The sequence below is a fragment of the Suillus discolor genome (genome assembly GCF_016758755.1).
Source record: "Suillus discolor strain FC423 chromosome Unknown F5147scaffold_4, whole genome shotgun sequence".
In the NCBI taxonomy this organism is placed as follows: domain Eukaryota; kingdom Fungi; phylum Basidiomycota; class Agaricomycetes; order Boletales; family Suillaceae; genus Suillus; species Suillus discolor.
This window is the reverse complement of record NW_024541251.1, coordinates 133,939-148,970: the sequence shown is the minus strand read 5'-3', so window position 1 is coordinate 148,970 and position 15,032 is coordinate 133,939. Positions and strand designations below refer to the sequence as shown.

General features: G+C 48.3%; 5 protein-coding genes across 5 annotated transcripts; 3 read left to right on the top strand and 2 right to left on the bottom strand.

The window, feature by feature from the left end:
• Window positions 1–678: 678 nt before the first annotated feature.
• Window positions 679–4,316, top strand: F5147DRAFT_668778 (aconitate hydratase). Its single transcript, XM_041435391.1, has 19 exons — window positions 679–1,089; window positions 1,146–1,154; window positions 1,209–1,311; window positions 1,363–1,502; window positions 1,559–1,569; window positions 1,618–1,734; window positions 1,795–1,877; window positions 1,926–1,986; window positions 2,043–2,233; window positions 2,284–2,442; window positions 2,487–2,669; window positions 2,720–2,753; window positions 2,805–2,826; window positions 2,878–3,271; window positions 3,321–3,372; window positions 3,422–3,429; window positions 3,488–3,683; window positions 3,735–3,790; window positions 3,840–4,316. Exons 1-19 carry the CDS (start codon window positions 782–784, stop codon window positions 4,089–4,091), a joined length of 2,379 nt encoding a protein of 792 aa, XP_041298336.1. The 5' UTR covers window positions 679–781; the 3' UTR covers window positions 4,092–4,316.
• Window positions 4,317–4,381: 65 nt separating this feature from the next.
• On the bottom strand, window positions 4,382–7,518 carry F5147DRAFT_566227 (muts domain V-domain-containing protein; the record flags this gene model as incomplete). The annotated part of the gene is made up of 10 exons (XM_041430790.1): window positions 4,382–4,582; window positions 4,634–4,852; window positions 4,906–5,257; window positions 5,307–5,428; window positions 5,481–5,570; window positions 5,631–5,779; window positions 5,827–5,918; window positions 5,970–6,450; window positions 6,501–7,383; window positions 7,438–7,518. 10 exons carry the CDS (start codon window positions 7,516–7,518, stop codon window positions 4,382–4,384), a joined length of 2,670 nt encoding a protein of 889 aa, XP_041298335.1.
• An 824-nt stretch (window positions 7,519–8,342) lies between these two features.
• On the top strand, window positions 8,343–10,359 carry F5147DRAFT_668773 (septin). The gene is made up of 11 exons (XM_041435390.1): window positions 8,343–8,470; window positions 8,545–8,676; window positions 8,738–8,819; window positions 8,871–9,008; window positions 9,066–9,183; window positions 9,233–9,334; window positions 9,385–9,533; window positions 9,583–9,678; window positions 9,731–9,812; window positions 9,874–9,953; window positions 10,011–10,359. The coding sequence occupies exons 1-11, from the start codon at window positions 8,401–8,403 to the stop codon at window positions 10,063–10,065; spliced, it is 1,104 nt and encodes a 367-aa protein (XP_041298334.1). The 5' UTR covers window positions 8,343–8,400; the 3' UTR covers window positions 10,066–10,359.
• A 190-nt stretch (window positions 10,360–10,549) lies between these two features.
• F5147DRAFT_565842 (uncharacterized protein) lies at window positions 10,550–13,602 on the top strand (the record flags this gene model as incomplete). The annotated part of the gene is made up of 4 exons (XM_041430771.1): window positions 10,550–11,335; window positions 11,395–13,167; window positions 13,224–13,282; window positions 13,335–13,602. The coding sequence occupies 4 exons, from the start codon at window positions 10,550–10,552 to the stop codon at window positions 13,600–13,602; spliced, it is 2,886 nt and encodes a 961-aa protein (XP_041298333.1).
• A 164-nt stretch (window positions 13,603–13,766) lies between these two features.
• F5147DRAFT_249268 (uncharacterized protein) lies at window positions 13,767–14,993 on the bottom strand. Its single transcript, XM_041428831.1, has 4 exons — window positions 14,578–14,993; window positions 14,331–14,525; window positions 14,187–14,270; window positions 13,767–14,135 (listed from the first exon to the last, which is right to left on the bottom strand). The coding sequence occupies exons 1-4, from the start codon at window positions 14,765–14,767 to the stop codon at window positions 13,996–13,998; spliced, it is 609 nt and encodes a 202-aa protein (XP_041298332.1). The 5' UTR covers window positions 14,768–14,993; the 3' UTR covers window positions 13,767–13,995.
• Between the last annotated feature and the right edge of the window lie 39 nt (window positions 14,994–15,032).

The following is a 15,032-nucleotide window of genomic DNA, read 5'->3' as shown; positions in this document are numbered from 1 at the left end:
AAAATTTGCAGCTGACATTTCGTGCCTTTTCTTTGGGCCATAGCACGAACGCAAGTACTAACGGGAATTGCCGTGATCCATTTTAACTTCCACCTTGAGCTTATTCTCTATTCACGATGTTCATTACCTTTATCCAGTCTCATACGGCAGCTCCTCTTCTACCACTGTGTACATGAGTACCTGCCGAGTTCGGGTCTTTTCTGAATTCTCGTTGTTCTCCTCCTGTGATGTAAGTTTATTCTTTACGTTGATTTTACAGGTCGTAAGGCTCCGTTCCGCGCCACTCATGTGTTCGACCAGCGTGACTGCCTACCCCTGACATGACATATCTGATTGCCCCATATACTGTGATGCACCCGCAAATATTACATTATCACTTTGACATCCCGCATATCTTTTGCGTGTGGCTATTTAAATCGCTTGTCTGTCATCACCGTTCCGTACGAGTGAGTTCCAGACATTCTAGTGGTTATCACCACTGCTTCTGCGACAGTTGAACACGCTCGCAATAAGGCAATCCGATTGTCTGGTACCTGGGCGCTGAACACCCGGAAGACCGCTCACCTGCAAATGCAGTCGGAGTGTGATGCGTTTTGGTGTCTGTCAACTGAAGACAGTGGCGATCAGAGTCTGACGCGGGTTCGCCATTACTATCAGTGTGATTTATAAGCGTTTCGATATGATTGGATCGAGAAAAATATGTAACCGAACCGAACCGAATACGGAAAACGTGTTCTTTCAATATAAGACTGGGTGAGGAAGGCAGAGGATAAGCTTCAAGATGCTTTCAACAACCCTGCGGAGCGGTGCCCTCGCTGCAGGACCCACCCTCAGGCGAAGTCTAGCAACACACACGCCCTTTTACGAAAAGGACTGTTCTTCGATCACCCCACCTTATGCCCAGCTTATTGGAAAATTGGAATACGTTCGGGAGCTCTTGAACAACCGTCCTTTGACTCTAGCCGAAAAAATCTTGTACAGTCATCTTAATGACCCGGAAAAGAGCCTGTCTGGAGGAGGGAAGATCAGGGGAGAAAGCTACCTGCAGCTTACTCCTCAGCGAGTCGCAATGCAGGATGCTTCCGCCCAGTATGTTATTATTGGACATTATTCTGAGCCAGTATTGATCATGTACTTGCTTATAGAATGGCTTTGTATGCATCATATTTGTTCTTGGTGCAGATATTGTGATTTGACATTCCTGCTAGGCTTCAGTTCATGAGTGCCGGTCTCTCTCAATGTGCCGTTCCAACCAGCATACACTGTGACCATCTCATTCAAGCTATCGATGGTGCAGAATCAGACTTGAAGGTTTGGTTCCGTCCTCAGAACAGTACTTGTTACTCATGAGAAGGACACAAGCGGTCGATTACTTCCAATAAAGAAGTGTTCGATTTCCTTGAAAGTGCTGCTCGCAAGTACGGTATCGAATTCTGGAAACCGGGCTCCGGTATCATTCACCAGATCGTACTCGAGAACTACGCTGCTCCAGGAATACTCATGTGAGTGCGTCCGTATTGTATGTGCCTTATAGGTTTTGAAAGATGTCAATAAACAGGCTAGGCACAGGTGAGTGACCTCGCGACGACTTAGGTCGCTGGACTGACATGGTGGTAGATTCACATACGCCTAATGCCGGAGGGCTCGGTCTGCTGGCTATTGGTGTTGGAGGTGCTGATGCGGTTGACGCTATGACTGGAACTCCTTGGGAACTTAAGGCCCCTCAGGTTGTTGGTGAGATAATTTAGATCATAGCTACGCAGTGCCTTCGCCTTCTAACATAACTGATATTAGGCATACACTTGACCGGGAAACTCAGTGGATGGGCAACGCCTAAGGACTTGATCCTTCACCTCGCTGGAAAATTAACAGTTCGGGTAAGTCAACTACCAACTTTTGAAAATGAGTTATGAACCCATATTCAGGGAGGTACTGGACGCATTTTGGAGTACTTTGGCCCTGGTGTGGCCAACCAATCATGTACAGGTGAACTAAAACCAGAAATGTCGGTTAATTTTGCACTGATCAGGATTCCGTGCCAGGTCTCGCTACGGTTGCTAATATGGGAGCTGAAGTCGGTGCTACCACCTCTACTTTCCCATACACTGAGAATATGCGCGCGTACTTGAATGCAACAGGACGTGCGCCAGTCGCTCGTGCTGCTGACCAGGCTGCATCAATGGGCTTCCTGAACGCTGATGAAGGTGCTGAATATGACGAAGTTATTGAAATAGTACGGTCGTCTTTGATTCAACGGACTAGGTATCTTATTCGCATCTACAGAACTTGTCCGAACTCGAACCAACTATCAACGGTCCTTTCACTCCTGATTTGGCAACACCTTTATCAAAGTTCGGGTCTTTCGTGAAAGAGCAGGGTTGGAAGGACGAGCTTTCCGCCGGCCTCATTGGTTCGTGCACTAATAGCTCATATGAAGACATGGTAAATTATCTTTAGTCTGATTGCGCACTGCTGACCCGATATAGACGCGAGTAGCAGATTTGGCCAAACAAGCAAAGGCTGCTGGCTTGGTCACCAAGGTTCCTTTCCTTTGCACTCCCGGTTCTGAACAGATTCGGGCGACTATGGAGCGCGACGGCATTACAAGCACTTTGGAAGATGTCGGCGCTGTGGTTTTAGCAAATGCGTGCGGTCCCTGTATCGGTCAAGTACGAATTACGTTTATCTCTCAGTCACAACTTTTGACGTCTTCACTTAGTGGAAACGAGATGATATGAAGGATGAAGAAAACGGTAAATGGATCTATTAAATATTGATTGGACGAGCTAAAAAAATTTCCAAAGCAATTTTGACATCTTTCAATAGGTAAGAAAGACGCTTTTCAACCTGTGACATTACTTATTTTTAATGATGCAGGAACTTCAAGTCTCGCAATGATGGAAACCGACTAACTATGAACTTTCTCGCATCGCCTACGATTGTGACGGCCATGGCATTTTCTGGCTCACTCTCGTTTAATCCGATAACGGATACCCTGACTCTGCCCTCTGGCAAACCGTTTAGGTTCGCTCCACCCGCCGGACAGGATTTACCAACAGAGGGTTTCACTCAAGGTAACACCAACTACTACCCTTCTCCCACGCCAGAGCCACAACCAGAAACCGAGATTATCATTTGTGCGGACTCTCAGCGTCTTGAATTGTTGGAGCCTTTCCCAAGTCATTTCGGCAACAGGGGTCTGGAACTCCCGCCCTTGAAAGTACTGATGCGTGTAAGAGGGAAATGCACCACTGATCACATCTCTGCGGCTGTAAGTGAGATAAATGTTTACTGAAATTGCCCAGCTAACTCACGTACAGGGCCCCTGGTTGAAATACAAAGGACATCTTACTAACATTTCTGAAAATCTTCGTACGTCTTTGCGTACTCTCAGCACATTTTTTCTGACTATTATTTGCAGTTATCACGGTGTGTTGCGCAAGCTGCCATCTGTAATTATATGATATTAACCTGACAACCAATGCAGGCTGTGAACGATGAAGGGGGCGACGTGAATGTTGCATTCGATTATGATCAGGCCACTGGCGAGACTGAGACCGACACCATTCCCGCAGTCGCAAAACGGTTCAAAGCTCGCAATCAGCCTTGGACTCTGGTCGTTGATGACAATTATGGCGAAGGTAGTGCTCGTGAGCATGCTGCACTCCAGCCTAGATTCTATGGTACGTTGCAATATCTCGCATCGCATTCGAGCAGTTTCTCAATTGTGTCAGGGTGTGCAATGATCGTTGCAAGGTCTTTTGCTCGAATTCACGAGACTAACTTGAAGGCAAGTTGTGGCAGAACAACTATGGAATATCAATCTAATTGGGATGCAGAAACAAGGAGTTCTTCCCCTTTGGTTCGCTGACAAGAACGACTACTCTCGCATCGGATCAGGTGACGTACTCCAGACTATCGGCTTGGCAGACCTTATCGAGGGACGACAAAATGCCGAAGTCAAGCTTAAGGTCACCAAGCGTACCGGCGAGGTATTTGAGATACTCACAAAACATACCATGTCGGAGGATCAGTTGAAGTGGTTCCGCGCGGGTTCTGCCCTCAATTTCATTCGCTCACAGATGTCATGATGAACCGATTACATCTACCTGTTACGGTGGTTCAATCGCACGCAGTCCAACCTCAATTTGTAGTATGTCCGTCCATCATCTAAACCGGCTGGCGGGAACGGCGAACCAGTGGGGTATTTGCGATTTTAGTGATGCGACACAGTGCACAGGTGCCCTTTAGACTAGATAGTATTGTCCGACATATGGTAGATTACCAATGGATATGAAAATGAACAACAAGAGACCATTACATTCACATTGTAATGTACAAAAGGTGCGGGTGAATATCATTGCTATTAGGGGAATATATGCTACCTTGAACTCGTTAAAGATTGTCCCAGGGAAGACAGTTGTTGAGATCCAATGTGGTCCTGTCCTTTGAGTGCATCCAAAGCTTGTCTAGCAAGAAGGACAGCAGATTCTGGCATGCCTGCCAATTGAGCGACCTTGAGGCCATGACTATCTCGATTCACGCCTGGCCGCAGACGATGTGAGTAGGCAAAATGGTTGTCCTGATAGTTCTCCTGAGTAAACATAAACACAATTTCAATTTGATTGCTTACGTCCGTCTCATCGACATCTGTACAAAAGAACCCAACCTCTTGGAAGACGCCGTCGCCACAGTGACTATCGGAGTAACCAAGCATATCTGCGAGTTCATGAAAATGAGTTGCAAACAAAGCTCGACACTGATTTTGGGTGACGAGATAATGGACGGCAGCAAACGCTATTGCCAGACCATCTTTTACAGTAGTCCCACGACCCACTTCATCCATGATGACCTACAGGATTTTCAATCTTCGTACGCGCTGGAAGGAGTAAATCGATAACCCACCAAGCTCATTGGAGTTGCCCGACGTAAAATTTCAGCTGTTTCGAGCATCTCCACCATGAAAGTACTTCTGTCACGAAACAGATCATCCTTGGCCCCTACTCTGGAAAAGAGTTTGTCTACAACTCCGATGACAGCGTGGTCCGCGGGTACAAAGGAACCAGTCTGAGCGAGTATAGCAATCAAAGCTGTTTGTCGCAGGAATGTTGATTTCCCTGCCATGTTCGGGCCTGTGATTATGTGAACCCGGGAGGCACGTTCCAGTACCACGGAGTTCGGGGTGAAGACCCGACCTGAAGTGAGCAGGCCAAGTTCTACAGTTGGATGTCGTCCATTGGTCACCTCATATGTCATGCTCATATAACGTAAGTAAGGGTCAGGGGGATGTCCATCGAGCAACGTACTTATCTGTGATAACGGGCCTGGTGAACCGTAATTCAGCTGCAAGAACCGCGAACCCGAGGGTAACATCCAATTCATCCATTATCCGCGCATTCCTTCGAAGATGGGTCGCAAAAGCTTTGACCTGATTTTTCACATGAACCTAAAATAGCACGTTTTGGATGGGGGCAACCAACCTCATTCCGCAACAGGTTGAAAGCTTCCTTCTCAGCATTTGTGATCGCCGTCGCAGTTTCAACTAGCTGATTACCTAGAGATGACCATAGCTACAACCGATCATTTTAAATGAGACACTTTTCACGGAAGAGGAAGGGGGACAGATAGACCTGGTAAAAATAGGAGCTAGTCGAACCGCTCTCTGATATATTAATGAACAGCGGTGATGCCTTCACAACAGCCTGGTCTCTCCTCGAGCGACCGATGTGGACATGCATTCCTTGGGCAGGAGAAGTTCGCAGGGTCAAAGAAGGTGCTTCTGCTCAAGTGAGTCAGCAGCGGCCCGATGGAAGATATGTGCCTCACCATAGTCTATTTGAAGTTGACGTTCCATTTTCCTTCTTTGCTCTAGTAAGTCGACGAGGTTGTTATGCAGAGATGCCAATTGCGGAGAAAATCTAAACCATGAGACGTAAGCAATGAGGGTCTGGATCGACAATGCTGCGTACTCTGGTCGAATGAAACACCTAGGGGGTATATCAAACTTGAAACCAATTTTGCTGGGTTCCTCTGCGTCTGTTGACAGAGAGCCACTGGCGTCTTGATCATCTCTCGACTCGTCCGTAGTTTCATTATTTCGCAAAGCCAGATTAATTCGACTCTCGAGGTCTTGGAGATCTGCCATTCGACATAAAAGAGTATCGACACTTGACCAATCTTCCGAAAGCAGAAAGCCTCGTTCCGAGCTTTCCATCTGCTTCTCGAGTTCCAAGCGCTTGCGAATTGCACTCCAAACGTTAATCGTCTTGCTGATCGAAACCAAATCGCCAGGATCACCTCGCCCAAGAAGGAATCTCTGAACAATTCGTGTCGTGTCTTCGACTTCGTCCAAGAACTGCCTGACATCGCTGAGTAAATGTGGCCTGGCATGAAAGAAGGCTACCAATGACTGCCGAGCTCGTATTTCTTTGACTGATGTACTCGGTGAGCCTGAGTATGTGTTAAGGGCTTTGAAATTCCATCAAATAACAAAAACCTACACAACCATCGAGCTAGTAGACGTGTTCCGCTGCGTGTTGCAGTTCTTTTAACGACGCTCAGCAAGCTACCTGTCGTGCCACCTTCTCGCGTGCTTTCCCTGATTTCAAGTGCCTTGATAGTATGAGAGTCGATTTGCATGCGCTCCATGTTGCCTTCGCGGCTTGGCATTGAGAGACTCGGCATGTGCTCCAACAAGTGAGCGTGCAGAAAGTTGGTAAGAATTGTGATAGCGGACGACTCCCCAGGAGAATACGCAGATGGAACAGAAGTCAAGTCCCCTTCCAGTTCGTTGAGGTCACCTGGAGCAGCAGCAGTCTTGGGCAAATCCTTCACCAAGGTACCTTGAGAAGGCGTAGCATACGAAACAAAGCAGCCTTCATCTACAAGCAGCTGGTGAATGGGATGCGAGAAGTTGGCTTGGAGTTTATCCTCTAGGACAACCTCTCGCGGGCAAATCCTCGCCAGGTCATCTTTCAGAGCCTCCCTAGACGACGTCTTTACGAAAAATTCACCTGTAGAAACGTCGATCCAGGCTAATCCTATAGGAGTGGCATCCGTTTCTTGCATTGTGCCATTAACGCTGATGGACAATAGATAGTTGTTTTCAAACTGGTTGATGAATGGCTCATCCATAAGTGTCCCAGGGGTTATCACACGAACTACTCGTCTATCGAACTCGGGTTTCTGGCCTGACGTAGAATACCGAGGAAATTCTTCGCACATGGCGACGAACCGTTTATTTTGTTGGACAAGCACTTTGAGATACTTGTCCAGATACATCAATGGGAAACCGCACATGGCGATACTTTGCTTGTCCCAGACGCGAGAAGTCAGCTTGATGTTCAGTAGTCGAGCGACCTCGATTGCTTGGTCAAAGTAGGACTGCACAGAACCAATTAAGTGAAGTTCGTCAAAGTAGAGACGAGCACGTTGCACCTCATAAAATTGTCCAACACGAGTCAGGAGGATACAATGGGGAAATTTAGCAAGGTTGTTCAGGATCTCAGTGGCAAGCATGTTGCGCGGCTGTTTTGGAGGTGGAGTATAGTCTTCCGAGTCGTCTACCTTTATTTTTCGACGCCGGCGAATCTTCATTGGAGTGTCGGGGACGTCTGCTCCTGTTAGAAATACATGACATTCTGCAATCGATCGGCTGAGGAATGAATGTACCTGTGTCGGTAGTGAGAGAACCATCGGATACCGCTGCTTTTCGTCGACCTCTGTGTTTTCTGGGTTGTTCTTCCTCGACAACTGCACTACCTTGCTGCGATTGAGTGTCCAAACCTTGTGTGTTTGTTACACTCCTTTCAGGTGCACCAGAGGAATCCTCGGTGACGTTCAAGCGAAAAGCTGGATAGACCGCATGCGCATTTACTTTTCATAAGGAAGGGATACCAAAAATACATCTGAATTGCGTACAAGAAGGAATTACAAGATCATTAGGGACGCTCGCGTCACTTGTGCTCTGCAGCTTGGCAGAAGGAGGTAGAAGCGAACGATCCTCCACCACGACGCGTCGCTTCGGCAGCTCTGAAAATTTCTTCCTTGTGATGGTCACCGAGGAGCGCAAAGCCTTGACTGTAACCGCGTCATCGAGACAAGACACGAAACCTGAATGAAAAGGGTGCATCTGGAGGTCGGACAGCAACCTCCGTCTGCCACAGCAAGACGTGCGACGACATGCCGTACTAAGAACCATCATCCAAAAGCGCGTTAGCTATTGTTCAATGTAAAGTTAGAGATGCACGGTGGAGAGAAGTGCGAAACAGTATTCGGTCCCGTCGCGACAGTGGCGCGGCTGAGCGGAGTTTTAATGGGACGAAGTCAACTTTCCCCTTCGTCTCTGCTTTGCTCTGCACGCAAGTGAAGCAACCCAAAGTTACTCAAACTTCCCACAAAATGTCTTTCGCCGGCAGACGCAGAGGAAACAAGGTCAAGAAGGGTGTCCAGTTCACCCTGATGGTCGTTGGTTAGTCGCTTTCCACATGTTATTTCGACTTGTTCGGTGTTTGTTGACCGGTCGATTTTCTCAACGTGTTGCAGGTGCCTCTGGAACTGGCCGTACGACCTTTGTGAATACCCTTTGCGAGTCAGAAGTCCTGGTGCACAAGGTCTCCGACAACCCAGATACCGCGCACATTGAGGAGGGTATCAGGATTAAGCCTGCCAACGTCGGTTAGTTGCATCAGCCATGTATTGTTCACACCTTATTTAAACATGTCATGCATTGTCACAGAGTTGGAGGAGGATGGCGTTCGCATTGCCCTTACCATTGTTGACACGCCTGGTTTTGGGGACAACATCGACAATGAGTTTGCGTTCGTATATACCCATCCCTACATATCTCACTGAATAACGTTTGGTTTTAGCTTCCAAGAAATTGTTGGCTACCTCGAGCGTCAATACGATGACATTTTGGCTGAGGAGTCTCGTATCAAACGTAACCCTCGCTTCAGGGATAACCGTGTGCATGCGCTCTTGTACTTCATCCCTCCGACGGGTCACTCGTACGCATATTTTTATGCGTCACGTTGATATGGTACGCTAACTGGGCTATGATATAGCCTGAGGGAGATGGATATTGAGCTGATGCGCCGCCTTTCGCCTCGTGTTAATGTGATTCCTGTTATTGGAAAAGCAGATTCTTTGACACCCAGCGAGCTTCGGGGATTCAAGAAGCGGGTTCGTTCTCCCGGTTTTATTTTTTGGTCTGTGTTGACGCGGGCTGTAGATCATGGAGGATATCGAGCACTACGACATCCCCGTCTACAACTTCCCTTACGACGTGGAGGAAGACGACGAGGAGACCATCCAGGACAACAGCGAGTTGCGGGTATGTGACATAATTTGAGTCTAAGCTGGCCACTTACATAAATGCCGCAGGCATTACTTCCTTTTGCCATCATCGGTTCGGAGGAAGAAATCGAACTGGACGGGCAACCGGTACGCGCTAGGATATACCCTTGGGGTGTTGCCGAGGTCGACAACCCAAAACATTCCGACTTTAGCAGACTACGGAGTGCATTGTTGAAGTCAGTGCGATCTTGCATTTTGTAGAAAATGCTAAATGAATTGGTTTAGCTCCCACCTTGGCGACCTGAAGTCACTGACGCATGACGTGCTTTACGAGACTTACCGTACTGAGAAGCTTTCTCGGACGGTGCACGCCGACACCCAGTGAGAATATTGATTTGATGCTGACGTCCACACTAATCAATAAATCGAGTAGCGATTCTTCTATTCTCCCAGAAGAGCTGGCAACTCAGAGCGTGCGTCTGAAAGAAGAGCAGCTTCGCAGGGAAGAGGAGAAAGTAGGTGATAATAAACCGTTGATTTTGGTTATGCTGACGAACTCTTCTTGTGGACGAATAGCTTCGTGAGATCGAACTCAAAGTTCAGCGAGAAATCAACGAAAAGCGACAAGAGCTTTTGGCCAAAGAAGAATCGCTCAGGTAAGTTTCTATGGAAATGTGAGGAGTAAAGTTTTGGCTGATGTGAAGATAACTTAGAAATTTGGAGAGTCGTCTTGTTGCTCAAGGGTCTCAGGCAGAATTCCGAGACTGAAAGTAAGTGGATGGTTAGATATGTTGGGCACTATGGTCGACAATTATACCCTCCCTGTGTGCAAATCCTTCCTCACTTGTCCGCCCGCTCGTTTTCCGTCTGCTCTGCGATTTTATATATACCGGATAATCCATTGCCATTCCTTACGCGAAATTTACCCAGCTTTCGAGGCTTCTTGACAGTTCGTAATCGTTTTTTTAGTGGAAATGCATTCGAAGAGACATTGCTGCTTTTACGTTTTCCAATTATTTTTTTGTGTCTAAGATGATGATCTATGAATGTGTTTTTGAGTTTCGGAGCTGAGTGAGATACCAAACTCGGATCGTTGTTGACGTTGAGCACGTTGGTGTGGACTACGCTCTTTAGTTTCGGTTCTTGATAGCTAGACTATAGGGAGATATCTTGAGATATCTTGCTACTGAAATCTTGTCTCAGGTTTATATCAACATTGAAGGAGGGAACTTTGCTCATCGAGCTCCCCGTCATGGAACCCGAGTTTAATACTCGCCCACTCTCCATAATTCATCGTCCACGCCCATCCCAAGATCACGCGTCTCCTCCCTCTTCACCTGTACCTCCTCCTTCATCCTTTACCCTTACATCTCGTCGTCGTTCTTCCGCCGCCAACTTTCCTCCCGCAGGCCCACCACCGAGTCAACCAATTCCAAGTCTACCATCAGCCCCAATCCACCATCCTGATGATGTTGAACCTTCTTCCGAAGAACTTCCATATACTACAAGACACAGGTCAAGCACTAGTGGTAGTGGTCCTAGCCACGCCAATAATGGTAGACCTTCAGCCTCTGCAAATCTCGCTGCAATAGCCGCGTTTCAAACAAGGCAAGCCTCTACTTCCGCGTCCAACAGTCCCCAGCCTTCTTCCAGCACCGTCGCATATGACCCCAGCCCTTTTTCCGACCCCTCGCATAGATCTATCCTTCAGCCAACGTCATCTTCACACCACCAGGATATCGTGCCTGACCGTCTCTTGTTATCACCGGCTCAGTCTCGCACACCCTCCCAATCTCGCCCATCTTCAAGACGCGCCCTCACAAGAGCCTTGGAACTCGCCCGTGAAGCAGTTCAGTTAGATTCTACCAATGATGACCCCCATGCTGCTGTCATGGCATACGGTCGAAGTGTCGCTTTGCTTAGTGAAGTTATGGAGCGAGTAAGAAGAGGCGAAGACAGCACAGAGCGTCCAAGACGAAATGGCAGACGGAGAAGTGTGGTCGCACAAGAAGAAGAAGTCAGACGTCTTAAATCAATAGTAAGAAATTTACTCATTCCAGTCCCGAATTCCTCCTGATTTCATTTTGTCCCTTTCAGCACGACACTTATGCTGACCGTATGAACATTCTCAGCCTGATATACAGTATACCTCCCATACCCCACTCCCCATCCTCTGTCTACGCCCCTTCCACATCTACAGAGTCCACACAACCTGGATCACCATCGTCCATCTCACCCACTTCTGACTCTCATAAAGTCTCTTCGTATCCAACGGAACACACCCAGGACGAGCCTCAGCACGTCGGAGTACTTAACCATAACCATGATGACGACAATGATGGCCATGAAGGCATTGGAGCTGCCCTTCTCAATGCTACTTATTTGTCCACTGAATTCGGTCAAAGAACCAATGGCATATCACCTCAGCATCCTTATGCTGCACCTCTGTCTCCTCTTTCATCATCTGGTCCACAAGATTCCAATAATTCTCTTAACCGAAATGCAACCCTTCCGGCGAACCGCACCCAATATACCCCATCAGTCACTGGCCGACCTCGAGCAGCTACTATTTTTCCTCCCGCCGCCCCACCTCCAACTTTGTCTCCTCTACCACCACCCCCAGACTCTGCCGTACCCGCCATGTCCGCAACGATGCCTTCACAGACCGGCAGGTTCCTAGAAACTACCTGCCCGCGCGGAAATTCAATTGGACATAGACGAACAGGGTCAGGAACTAGACTGACTGCCGTCACTGAAGAGGGCGCCAGGATTGTGGGCCCTCCCACTTTAGAGAGCCTATACGACCAAGATCTTACAGCTTCCTTACCCCGACGGCCTGATACGCCACGCACTGCAATCCGGGACTCTCACCCACTACCCCCACTTCCTTCACCCACAGCCACATCATACTCTATACGGTCACCGGAATCGCCAGCACAACAATTTATTGTTCCACGAGTCCGCGGAGAGTCGATGAGCGTGATCAGTGGTCAACAATTGATCAGCACCTCCCTGGCGATGGGTACGATTCATCAGAGGCGCACCAAGATGTCTGCTCCCCCTTCGACTGACAGCCCTTCGCCTACTGAATCACCTTCACCGTCAATATTCTCTCTTCCCGCCCCGAAGCCTGCCGGATCACCGGTACCCCCTAACACAGTACCTCTCGTAGTTGGACGAAATCGCGCGTCATCACAGCCAGGACGACGGCCCTCTGTAGCTAATGGCCGTATCTCCCCGTTCGATGTTCAGCGACCCCCATTACCACACACAGCAGGGCTCAACGGACTCATACCCCGTAAAATGTCTAATCCTTCCAAGTTGCAGCAGAACATCAGCATTAATATCCCACAACTGCCGCAATTGACTCTGCAGACAGAATTGTTATCCCCGTCTCTGGCATTAGCGTTGGTACCTCCACCAGCCCTGATATCCAATTTGCCGACTACACCCACTTCTCCGCTTCCACCCGCTCCACCCGCTGACAGTCAAAGGAAACCGTATCATATGATGGCACTCCTGGCGAATACCATGACCTCAAAGTCTGGTGGTTACATCACCAGACGATTGCATGTGCCGCAAGAGGTTTGGTCACAAGGAGGGGCTAAGCTCACCAACATACCGGAGAAAGTCCGCGTTGTAGAAGTACTCTGCTCAGCCCTGGAGGAGATGCAGCAATGCAGCGTGGAATCCTTTGGCGCGAGCGTTGGCAGTGGACTAGCTTTGGGTATCGGCAGTGTAACTCGCAAGGAAGCTGAGACATGGGTAGGCAAATTAGAGGAGTTTTCCTCGATATGCGATAGTGTCGTCGCAAACTTTGGCAAGAAGCTTAGTGTAGGTGAAGGTTTTGTTGTTAAGAAAAGTGGGGGGGTAAGTTTCAAGATGGTTCATTCGTCCTCATGAGTTGACACTACTTGTTTATTCAGGTAACATCATGGGGAGGCAAACTCACTCGACAGATTGACAAGTTTACCAACGGAAAAAAGTTCGTGTCTTGCTTTCATTGCGTCCTCGACTTGTATTAACGTGTGAAATAGCCTCGATTCGCCTGCTGCTTATGTGTCTGGATTAAATAAGCTGTTTACTATAGCCCAGCTTATCGATGAACATACAAAGGCATTGTTATCGCAGCCAGTCGCAGCCACATACGCAGCGTTCCCTATAGATCTCCGGGCTGCTGCAGAAGTCAAGCTAAAACGCGCTTCCGAGTTCTTTGCGAGCGTCGTGCTGACATTCGTCATTCGTGACCTGGCGCAGCTGCTCGACAAGTACGCCAAAAAGTGCGAAAAGTGGCTCGCGGAATAGTGAGGCAAACCCCCATTCCCTCGGTCTGCGAAGTTGTAATACTGTTACGAAGCAGTATGTGTTTTATTTCGGGACTAGATGGGTTCACCAGAATGTGTTTTAGCTTACATTTTTAGTTTATTTATTCTACTTTTTCGTTCTTTTTTTGCGTGTTTTTTCCGCGCCTTTTTCTTTGTCTTTGTTCGGTGCACCTCTCACGTCCCCTCCCTTGCATACTATACATTACACACTTTGGAATTCTGTGCATATTGAATGTAGGCTACAAATCAATTGCTCAAACTGCCGGATGTTCCGATGTCCAGGTGTAGTCTATACAGCCAGTACATACAACAAACTAAAAGAACAAGGAGGTAGACAATATAGTACATGACGCAGTCTATCAATTCTAAGTTTTCAGAATACAGAGGGTACACGCCCAGCATGGGCCTCGAAGTGTGATGACCGTACGGTCATTGGAGTTCCGTATGCAGGCTCTTCTCCTTCGGGAGTTGGTGGCCTGCCTCTTAGGCGAGAGATGACCTGCATCCTCTTGACTGCGACCCATCTCAGGGAACATTACGGAGGAGAAAATGACATTAACGCACTATAGTCTGTTCGAACGTGACTATCGTGACATTCCTCATCTGAGTCAACGAGAGGATCGGTGGTCATGACAGTATGCCAGGCATCTGAAGTTCAACAAACGGAATAATGAGCCATATCACATAGGAACTTAAAGGGTAGCTTACGCTGCAGCATGTTGCGTTCAGGGCCTGGCATGCTCGATCTCCGTGATCGCGGTGGTGGTCGTGGGGTGATGTTCGGTACGCTGGGTCTTCGCGCTGAGCGTATGTCAGTGGGCATGCGGCGATATGGGGGATCTGACGGGGAGTGTGGACGACGATGGCGCTGACGCTCCAGAATATGAGAAGGTACTGTTACAACTGGAATGTGGGTATGAGCAGCGGACTGGGGCAAGATAGCATCTTGACATACGTTCAGACCGTCGTTCTTCTCTGCTGGCATGTACATCCAACAGGTCTCTCGCTCCAGGATTAGCGGCTTTTCGTTTCCGAGAGGTACTCGTAGTTGGTTGTGGACCCGTTAAATTTGGGGTGTGGGTGTCGTCTTCGGCTTTAATTGTAGCCCTGCTTCTCCTTTTTGCTGGGGCTTTCTTTTCAGACATGGCCGGACTCTGAGGCGTCTGAAGGACTCAGACTTGCGGTGAAGAGTCGGACGGGATGAGGCTAAATTGTTATAGCGAGCGCCTTTGCACCTTGGGATTTGGTTCTCAACTTGAATCGGCTGGCTGATGCGGCAACTCGCCAAGCCGCCTTTCCTAAAACAAAGGCTGATGTGAATCCCTGGCATATTCCGTTCCCGCTCATAATGGATTTTTACTTGCGTTGCTATATGCTATGGCGTAGGTCGGTTTTACTAACTGGCCGAAG

Excerpts from the sequence above, each read along its gene's own strand:
- F5147DRAFT_668778 (XM_041435391.1), top strand. The coding sequence starts at position 782 with ATGCTTTCAACAACCCTGCGGAGCGGTGCCCTCGCTGCAGGACCCACC. Across the intron at positions 2,234-2,283 it reads ATGACGAAGTTATTGAAATA|AACTTGTCCGAACTCGAACC; the intron begins GTACGGTCGTCT and ends TCGCATCTACAG. Across the intron at positions 3,684-3,734 it reads ACTCCAGCCTAGATTCTATG|GGTGTGCAATGATCGTTGCA; the intron begins GTACGTTGCAAT and ends CAATTGTGTCAG.
- F5147DRAFT_668773 (XM_041435390.1), top strand. The coding sequence starts at position 8,401 with ATGTCTTTCGCCGGCAGACGCAGAGGAAACAAGGTCAAGAAGGGTGTC. Across the intron at positions 8,677-8,737 it reads GATTAAGCCTGCCAACGTCG|AGTTGGAGGAGGATGGCGTT; the intron begins GTTAGTTGCATC and ends GCATTGTCACAG. Across the intron at positions 8,820-8,870 it reads AACATCGACAATGAGTTTGC|CTTCCAAGAAATTGTTGGCT; the intron begins GTTCGTATATAC and ends GTTTGGTTTTAG.
- F5147DRAFT_249268 (XM_041428831.1), bottom strand. The coding sequence starts at position 14,767 with ATGTCTGAAAAGAAAGCCCCAGCAAAAAGGAGAAGCAGGGCTACAATT. Across the intron at positions 14,526-14,577 it reads AGAAGAACGACGGTCTGAAC|TTGTAACAGTACCTTCTCAT; the intron begins GTATGTCAAGAT and ends CCCACATTCCAG. Across the intron at positions 14,271-14,330 it reads TGAACGCAACATGCTGCAGC|ATGCCTGGCATACTGTCATG; the intron begins GTAAGCTACCCT and ends GTTGAACTTCAG.